At 47.1% G+C, this 10,000-nt stretch overlaps 1 protein-coding gene across 1 annotated transcript in view; it reads right to left on the reverse strand.

Annotated features, from left to right (window-relative positions):
• prrt4b (proline rich transmembrane protein 4b) overlaps nt 1-6,216 on the reverse strand; it is a gene marked incomplete at both ends in the record, with an annotated part of 18,485 nt that extends 12,269 nt beyond the window's left edge. Inside the window, one exon of the mRNA XM_080538253.1 lies at nt 5,761-6,216. Within this exon, the coding sequence (XP_080394379.1) occupies nt 5,761-6,216 (456 nt within the window). The remainder of the gene's footprint in view (nt 1-5,760) is intronic.
• Between the last annotated feature and the right edge of the window lie 3,784 nt (nt 6,217-10,000).

Here is a 10,000-nt window from a genome sequence, read left to right on the forward strand (position 1 = left end):
AGAGTGGCCTTTTATTGTGACCAGCTTAAGGCACATCTGTGCAATAATAATGCTGTCTAATGGTATTTGATTTCAACTCATGAAAAAAAGAAAAGTGTTGCGTGTATATTTTGGTTCAGTGTAACTACATACATTACACATAATGTATGTTTGTTATTATTGTGATTTTATATCTGAATGCTGCAATGCCAATGTTGAGGGACCAAAGCCAAATAATTTTACTCTTGTGTTCTATACTTGTACAGTGAGATCTAATAACTGCAAATAATAATAATAATAATAACATCTGATTCTTATTCCGATATGTATATACTGTAATGTATCTACTGTTTTGACTCATTTTTCACCATTTTGCCAACAAATCGAAAGTGGTGCCTAAACAATAGAGGGTACTTTACAAGTTAACAATGAAGTGATGGCCTTCAAATCAAAGGTGGGGATTGCCTTTCCTGATCCCATAGATTAATTCCAAAAATGAGTGAAGCACTCAATGATTCATCTGCTCGATACAACATAAACCACTATATCCACTAAATGACAGTTGACTTCAGATCACATATAGACGTGTATTTAGTGTCTCATTCATTGGTTTGGTCCAATTGATTTGTTTTGGGTTCTAATCCCCGTCTGTTTCCTAGCAGGGCCAAGGCTACCGAGGGGTAATCTGGATAATCCCTCCCCAGTTTTAAGCAGGATTTCTGGGGTTTTCTCTCAGAGTCACAGCTGTGCCAGTCTGACCTCCACTCCTGGGACCAAGATGTAAGGATGTCTGTGAAGCGATGTCTGTGTGTGTGTGTGTGTGTGTGTGTGTGGCTTTCTCAGTGTGTCTGTGTAAGTGCATGCTGGTAAGTACTATTTTCCTCGGTTCCAGCGTGAATGACTTCCTCTCTCAACTCCTTAGTCTGAATGGATACGGTGTTGTATACCTTCTGCATGGTTGGACACACACACAACCACTCGCCCACACACACACACACACACACACACTCACACACACACACACACACACACACACACACAACCACCCGCCCACACACACACACACACACACACAACCACTCGCCCACACACACACACATACACACACACACATACACACACACACACACACACACACACACACACACACACACACCATACAAGCCGTGAGAAAAACCTCTGAGACTCAACCAGAGGCATATTTCATGGCACTTTCATGGCCCTCCCTGAGATATGGTAGTATCCCACCTAACCTTTACTCCCTACGGTACGTTCTAGCTGGGAGCGCAATTACTTTAGCTGTGGTTGTTAAAGTAAATCCACATATAACCTATATTACCTGTCATCCCACAGTCACAACGTATTACCCTGGTAACTCTCCTGGTAATTGCTAGCTTGGTGTGAGGTCTTATCTACATCTAAGACTGTCATGCTGATCTATCCCCCCAAAAATGAAAAAGACTCACGTGCACACACTCGCACACCCACACACACACAGATATGATGGTGTAGGATGATGAGAAAGAATTGAGACAGATAGGAGACATCGATACAGACAGATACGCATAATAAGGTTTCACGGCTTCATTACAACTGGATGTAATAGCTATAAATACCCCCTTCATGCTATCATCCTCCCATCTCTTGCTCAGTTAAATCAGCATATTGCATCACACTGTAGCCTACCAGCGTATTGGGTTGGTTGTCTAGTCACACACACTAATGCCATTGTATTGCAGTGACCGGATTAGTGACTGTGAGAAATGAGAACAGAAGGTGTTTGCCTGACCACCGGTGTGTATTCCTCTCACCACACACCTTCCATCCAATCAACTACCATATTGCTACACAGGATGGCAAAAAAAATCGCTAATGGAGGTTACCGTGGTTACGACGCAGAGGCATGTCGTACAGCTGTGCTGTTTCTTTCATTCCCCGCCGGGGCGATGCGTCAAAGTACAAAAACAAATAGACTGAAGAACCGCCACCAAGTATTTAATTAAAAATCGTTGGCGCTAACTCAACTTGGTGAAGAAATTGCTCAAACACGAGACTAATTGCCGTGTTCCGTGCTCCTTAGACTATCTAGATCAAGGAAGGAGGCTGGTGGGTGTAGAAATTTGGAGGATGGGCTCCTTGTAAGTGAATGAGGAATGGAGGAATGGCAATGCTCTCTGTCTTCCGATTTCTACCTCCACCTCCCCCAGTCTCCCCCATCTCGTCTAAATGATGTTATGCTTGGTTCAAGTCACCTGGTTTGTGTGCCAGATCACAGAACATGCGGCTTAATGCTATCGCTAATCGATTCGCCCATCGATAACACATTGGTTCTGCTGTGTAGCTGTGCTGTACAGTGCGTAGCCTACAGCATATGCCGGTAGTTATGGAATGTCTATGGCTTTGGCTTCGCTACCCCCCATTAGTGCAAAGGATGATAATGTAGGGAGGAGGAAGGGGGGAGGTGGAAGGAGGAGAGAAGGGGGAGGGGGTTAGGGAACTGTTTGGGAGAAAATGAGTGGAGATGGGTCTCAGAGACACTGCCGCGATCGCTTTTAAAGGGCCTCATTTTTCATCCCCCCCTCACCTCCTTAGCGACAACCCTCCCCCAACCTCCCCCTCCTCCCTCAATATTCTCTTACCCTCTCCTCATCTCCTCTTCTCCTGCTCTCTCCTCTCCGCCTCGCTCATAATTGACCTTGCTATCGACTGCTGTAGTGTGCCTTTGAAGGGGACCAGATATGCGTGGTGCTACCGGTCGCCTCGCCTTGCACCCCCCTTCAAGGACGAGGTGACACCGCGAGCCCTGTCTGGATCAATGGCTTGTCATCCCAGGCGTTAGCGAAGGATTTCCAACACCCACCCCCAACAGAGGAAAGACGTGCCTTGAATTGCTCTGAGGGAGAACGTTACTGTGCGGCAGACGTTGTGCCATGTACCGGGTGATAATATATGACAATGCACAGGGGTGTCAGCTTTCTTTTATATTGTTCGCGTTTGAATCTCCGCTGGTGTCCTTTGGCAACGCGGGAGGTTCATTCATTAGCCACTGCAGGAGTCTGCGCAGCGCGACACAGAGCGTGGAATATCTGCAGAAGACCAGAGGGGCTGGTGGAAGGGAGAGAAATGTTCTGCCCTGCCTAAATAATGACACGCTCCCCTCGTCCTTACAGGGGCAAGACACCAGCCATACTAGACCTCTCATTCTGTGAGACAATAACGTGTTGTTTGCAGAAAATAGGAGAGATTGCAGGAGGAGGAGGAGGAGGAGGAGGAGGAGGAAAGCAGAGTGGGGTGGAGGGAGGGAGGGAGGAAGGGAGGTAGACAGAAAGGGGGGAGGGGTGGGGGGGATAGTCTAAATGGCGAGAAGCATGTTCAGCATCCATGAACAGGGAACATTGAGGGGCTAGTCCCATAGGGGGGGGGGGGGTGGTTTTGCTGAGTGTGCTGCTGGAATACTGATATGATACCGTGGCACAGTGACGCCTCTGACCAGGCAGGCGGTGCAGATCAGACATAACAAACAGCCCTAGACACAACACACCGTACTGTAATGACCCTGCTCTAATGTTCTCTACACAACATTATTTAACATAGAGTGGAACCAGCAGATATAACACAATAAGGCACAGCACGGTGAGAGATAACACTGATCAAAATAACAACATACTGATCCAAAATCACAACAACAACAACAACAACAACAACATACTAAACTGTCTCAGATACGACTTAAGATCTGTCCCTAGACATAACAAACTAAACCTGCCTGGATTCAACTAATAATACTATTTAGCCTTGGGTAAAAAATACACTACCATCTATGGGGCTCTGGATTCACCCAGTCAGTTTAGTTTATATTATATTGTGTACAATGACTTTGTAATTGATATGCAATGAATTAACCATATTATTTTTGTCATTTTGAATGTAGGCCTACATTTTTGTATGATTGTTTTATGATTGTAAACAGGGCTCCTCTGCCAATGAGGAAAGTATCAGTAGTACCCTGTGCCTGAATAATGATTTATTATTAATAATAATAATAACACACTAAAGTGTCTATGTATACAATGTCCTAGGCTTCTGAGCCTCCGAATCAACCCACTGGGACATAGTGTGTGCCTTGGGGTCATCAGAAACAGTCTCCTCATGCCACAGTATCTGTATACCTTTCTCTGTTTCCATCGTAAGATGAATACTTGCCGGCAAAAATGGCTTCATTGATCCAAAAATGGATCATGTTTAAATGAAAATCTCTAACATGGGCCTCAGTTACTGTACGTGTTACCTGTATCCTGACGAGGACATACATGCTAACTACTAGCTGGGCAACAAAGAGAATTCAGTCCAGCCAGACATCCTGTATCCTTCCCCAGTGACACTACTATGCGTTCGGGACATTATCGTCTCATCACTGTGTGACTTCACCTTTGATCTCCCTATGATGGATGTGTCTGTACAAAGGTGGGGGGGGGGGGGGGGGTAGGGGCGAAGGGTTTCCATAGGCTCATTATGAATACAGAAGCCAGACAGTCCAGCCTAGCTACAGTTGTGGGGGATGGGTGAAGGAGAGCAGGTTTCTCCCTCAGTGACGTGAAAGTGATACTAAACACACCCCACAGACAGTACACAAAGTCATTATCTCTATTTTCGCCCCCCCCCCTGCCTTTCAGGTACAATGTAGCATGTCAAAATCCTGTGTTGCATTAGATGAAATATCCCCTCATTCATCATAGCTCCCTGTTCAAACGTGCTACTTGAGGGGGAAATGTGTCTGTTCTTCCTTCCCCTCCTAAGATTAGCTGTTTAGATATGACAAGAGGAGAGGTTATTGGATTGTATCCATTGTATCATTGCTCTCACCAATCACAGTCGTGTCGGGTGGCCACAAGGAACGAGGAAGGACTATTGTATGCTTCGACCATACTTGCTCAAGATGGAGGATTGTGGTTCCTGAACCCCATACCCACCAGTGGGGAGGTGTCATTCATCATTTTGGCAGTAACCTGACAGCTTTTTCTTCTTGAAAAAAGTACAGAGCTCCCTTTGGGGTAAAATGATTAATCACATCCACTGAGTCAATAAAATCACCATCGATTGGTTTGACTTGTGCTTACCTCCTGGTGTTGGGGTGTTAACCCACGGGCTTTGGCTTGTGGTTGGTGTCGTAGGCTCCATTGCTCCGTCGTCTCCGCTGCCCGTGGTGGCGTTCGTCCCTGGCTGTTCCTCCACGGGCCCTGCTTTGGCCTCAGAAACTCCCAGGTCCGGTTGAGTCTGTCTGGGTTGAGTTTCCGTAGCCTCTTTAGCTCCGATGCTAATGCTAACATTTACCATCGAATCAAATGTTTGTCTGGTTAGTGTGGTCTCCACTGCTAGGTCGATGGTGGTTTTCGGTACCAGGGCTGTGGGGACGGTGGTTTTTGGTGCTGATGATGGGACAGAGTCTGTAAGAGTGTCATTCTTCTGGGGACCTGGAACCAACTCTTTTACTTTGTTTTCCTTGGGTAAGGGTGTGGCTGTTGCAGTAGGACTGTGTTCTGGTGTTTGGGCTGTGTCTGGTAGCAGTTGTGTCTGAGTCTGAGTCTGTGGGGGGGTGTTTGGTGTGTTTGTGTTTGTCTGAGTTTGTGGTGGTGGTGTGTTTGTACTGGTGGGGCTATGCAAGGACACAACGACCTTCCCGGGTGTCGGCGTTGTGGAGTAGGAGGAGTCTGGGACATGAGTCTCATCACCGCTTGGTTGTGTGCCAGTGGGACTGGGAGTGTCTGTTGGCGGACGGGATACTGTTCCTATCTCTGTGGAGCTGCTGAATTCCCCCTTATAGGTGGTGGAGGGTTGAAGCTCCCTCCCCGAAACGCTCTCCTCCCCAGATCCGGAATGTTCCGGCGCGTTATCCAGCGGATCCTTCGGCCCCTCCGAGGTCGGCGGGGCCTTGGAGGCCTCCGCGTCCTCCGCGTCCTTCGTCCCCGACCCCCAGCTAAACGGATTTAAGGGGAGCGACGGGATCGGGAGCGACGGGATCGAGGGTAACCTTATGGACGGCCTCCATATTGTCCAGGAAGAAGAACCACCCCCCTTACCATCCGGTTGGTCCTCCCCCGGCGGCTTTCCTGTGGCCCTCGGCGGCGGCGGTCCCAAGTCGGCCTCTTCGTCGGCGAACGCCGGTGGTGGTGAGTGTAGGGTGGCGAGCAGCAGGGAGCACCAGAAGCACAAAGCCAGCGTCGGGCGGAGACGAAGCATGCTGCTGCCGGCCGTGGAGCGTTGGGTACAGGTCACATGCTGCCCTCCATTCTCCCGGCCCCTACGGCACGCTCAGCTCGCTCTCCGGTGAAGTGACCTAAAAGACAGATGCACATGAGGACACTGAGTGACATACTTTCATACTTTCAATCTCCTCTAGTACAGAGACGTGGGGGAGATGTGTGCTGATGTGTTTGCTGACATGTCTCTCTAGATCGTCCTCGGACGACGACATATGCCTCTGACGGACCTATGCCTCTGACAGACCTATGCCTCTGTGAGTGTTGGTTGTTTTCGTTGGAGAGTTTTTTTTTTCTTTTTTCTGTCTTGTTGAGTTTTCTTGTTCTGTTTCTTTTAGTGTCTGACCTGCTTTTCAGGCTGTTTTTCCAGAGCACATAGTATGTCACATGGACGAAACTGTGCCACCCATATAAAGTATGTTAGCCATTTAAAAAGGACTGCTCAACTTAGCAGGCTGGAAAAATTGGTGTCCACCACAAATCACAACAAGGACTACAGTGTTGTTGGAACCATATAATTAGTGGGTTTTGATTGGACGTAGTGGTCAGTATTTGTGTTATGCAGTTATTCACATGGACACGGTATTTTGACAACCCAACTTGAAAATGTTGACCAATCACAGACTTCTGACCACATGCCATTTTCTCAGCTCTTCATTGAGCACTGACCAGGAAATACTGTGGGTAGCCGTGTTGTGTGTGTGGGTGTGGGTGTGTGTGTGTGTGTGTGTGTGTGTGCGTGTGTGTGCGTGTGTGTATGCATGCATGCATGCATGTGTTTTTGTGTGTGTGTGTGTGTGTGTGTTTGAATGTGTGCGTGTGTGTATGCATGCATGCGTGTGTTTTTGTGTGTGTGTGTGTGTGTGTGTGTGTGTGTGTATTGCGTGCTAGAGTGGGGGCCTTTGTCTCCTCTATAGTCATATTAAGGAAGGAGGAGGTGGGGGCGGGACCTCTTTCCTTGGGGGAGTAAGGGCTGGTTCAAAGTCATGGCCCCTGTTGCCTCAGTGAGGGGATTGGTCCACCATGGAATTTCCCCTGTGGGAAGAACCTGTGTGCTCTAACTGGGCTTTAAACCTCACTTCTCCCCCCTCCCACACTCTTCCTCCACTCTCTTACAACCCGAGATTTATTTGTTCTTTAAAGATTTGGAGAGACCTTCTGTTTGTGTGAGAGGGTGTTTACCCATAATAGAGAAGAAAAACATCAGTATTCAAAGGCAATCCACGGGCAGTCAAATCCTCTCTCTCTCTCTCTCTCTCTCTCTCTCTCTCTCTCTCTCTCTCTCTCTCTCTCTCTCTCTCTCTCTCTCTCTCTCCCTCTCTCTCTCTTTCCATCCACTCCATTTCTGATCCTTTCTCCAATTTCTTTAACACCTCTCTACTTATTTTCCATCTCTCTCTCTCCCACTCCAAACTTCCATCTGTCTCTCTTTGTACAAGCGTAGCTTCAGGGGGCTCTAACCAATAACACGCACGCACACACACACACACACACACACACACACACACACACGTACGCACGCACACACACACACACACACACACACACACTATCAATCAGCTGCTAATTTCACTATTCATAGAGCTGATCTTCCGGGGGAGGACTAAGGCTAAGACTTGACCTCCTCTCTCTGCCCCAGGTAGAGCTGACCTAAGTGGACTCAATACCTCTCAGTGTCTGTCTCTGGGGGTACGTCCTGGATACAGAGCTACAGAGAGAGGAGATCTGAGTGCTAAGGGGTCACACACACTGGCCCTGTGTTATACATCTGTTTAAAAACCCTGAAATCAATTTCCATTGAGGAATGGTTGGTTTTAGATGAGCCTTTACACCCACACCCACCCACACACAAACAGCCATATGAGCAAGCTCACACTGTCAGACATGGAAACACTTTTTTTCTTCTTCTGCGAGCACACACACTCGCCCACAACTTGCTGTAGGTGCAAACACTCACTCACACATTCACTGTTTACGCATTCACGCACGCAATAACAAACACACACACACACACACACACACACACACACACACACACACACATAAATTGGGTTATTTATAATAAACACATTACATTTTCATTCCACACTGAATCGTTTCAATTAGCTGTTAAGCTTGGGGCAAATTATTCCTCTGCCCTGATTGTGTTTTTGTTAATGTGACGCATAACGGATCAATTATTTACACACAGGGGATTATGCATAATTTAGTTTGTCTAATATTCTCGAATTTCCCTTCCCCTCACTATCAATTACATATGTGTGTCTCCTCTCATGTCTCTTTTGTCAGAGGGGTAAATTAGTGTGTCTTTCATAGAGAGAAGGAAACAACAGCTCCCCCCATATTCTTATCCGATATGGAACATTCCTAATAAGCTTGTATAGGAAGAAGATGAACCATTCCCAGACAGGGGTTCTCTGAGAGTTTGCCAAAAGTCTTATGTGTCTTCTTGTCTTATTATGCCCTATTTTGAAGTGTGTCACTTCTCTTTGCAGATTCAAGTCGGGATTTGCTTTCATCCCTGAGGCCTCCCTGACTGGAAATTCATTTGTGCCAATCAGCGTCCTTCCAGAATAAACGAATAAAGCTGGTCTGTCAACATAGAGTACAGTTGACATCTGAATCAACTAGTTAAGGATTTGATAGTGTGATTGTTCTGTAGTTCTAAAGTCGCTTTCGTTCATAGCCTACAAATGGACTATAGTTGATCTACGAAGCCTTTGGAACACTGGGCCCAGATTTGATATGCAGTTGTATCATCTTTTAAAATCGGCATACTCTCCAACTGTCAAACCCACAGAAGTTAGAACACAGGAAAAGTCTGAGATGTTGTTGGCCTATCTCTATTCGCCCTCTGTGGGCCATCGGTTCAGTTTACGCTTGTAAACGTGAAATATATACGTCTGTTAGGGAGACCATTGTCTACTTTGACATGCAGCAAAACAAGCGGAAAGAGAGTTCGGAAAGAGGATAAAACTAGTCTGCAGGGAAATTTACGAGCCCTCTCTCTTTTTTCACCGACGTTTTGTTCCATTGCCCCTGACAAAGCCAGGTCCCTGGCCCACTGTAGTGTGTTCATTGGAGCAGAGAGAGTGAGAGAGAAAGAGAGAAAGAGAAAGAGAGAGAGAGAGAGAGAGAGCAAAGGCGAGGGAGAGAGTGTAAGAGAGAGAAAAATAGAGAGAGGAATGGGAGAGAGATCAGAGGAGAAAGTGGGAGTGAGAGAGAAAGAGAGGGAAGTCAGACATTGTAGACATAGACCCTCAATGATGCTATTGTGACTTATACAGTCCACTAACTGGCTGTGTCTGTCTAATGCTCCACTCATCCTGTTGCCAAAGCCTCTTTTAGTAACTCTGTCAACAGTGTGTGTGCGTGTGTGTGTGTGTGTCTGCGTGTGTGCGTGTCTGCGTGTGTGTGTGTGTGTGTGTGTGTGTGTGCGTGTGTGTGTGTGTGCGTGTGTGCGTGTGTGTGTCTGCGTGTGTGTGTGTGTGTGTGTGTGTGTGCGTGCGTGTGTGCGTGTGTGCGTGCGTGTGTGTGTGCGTGTGCGTGTGCGTGTGTGTGTGTGTGCGTGTGTGTGTGTGTGCGCGTGGGCGTGTGTGTGTGTGTGTGTGTGTGTATGTGCGTGTTTGTGTGTGTGTATGTGCAAGGTTATCACTATTCAGTCATTATCGTCTCTCTGCAATTTACATCTATTGAATCTATGCCAACGGTATTACTGTTAGCGTTCACGCTATCGAGGCGCTAGGGAACTGATTGGATTGAAT

The sequence above is a fragment of the Nansenia antarctica genome (genome assembly GCF_963989245.1).
Source record: "Nansenia antarctica genome assembly, chromosome: 8".
NCBI lineage: Eukaryota > Metazoa > Chordata > Actinopteri > Argentiniformes > Microstomatidae > Nansenia > Nansenia antarctica.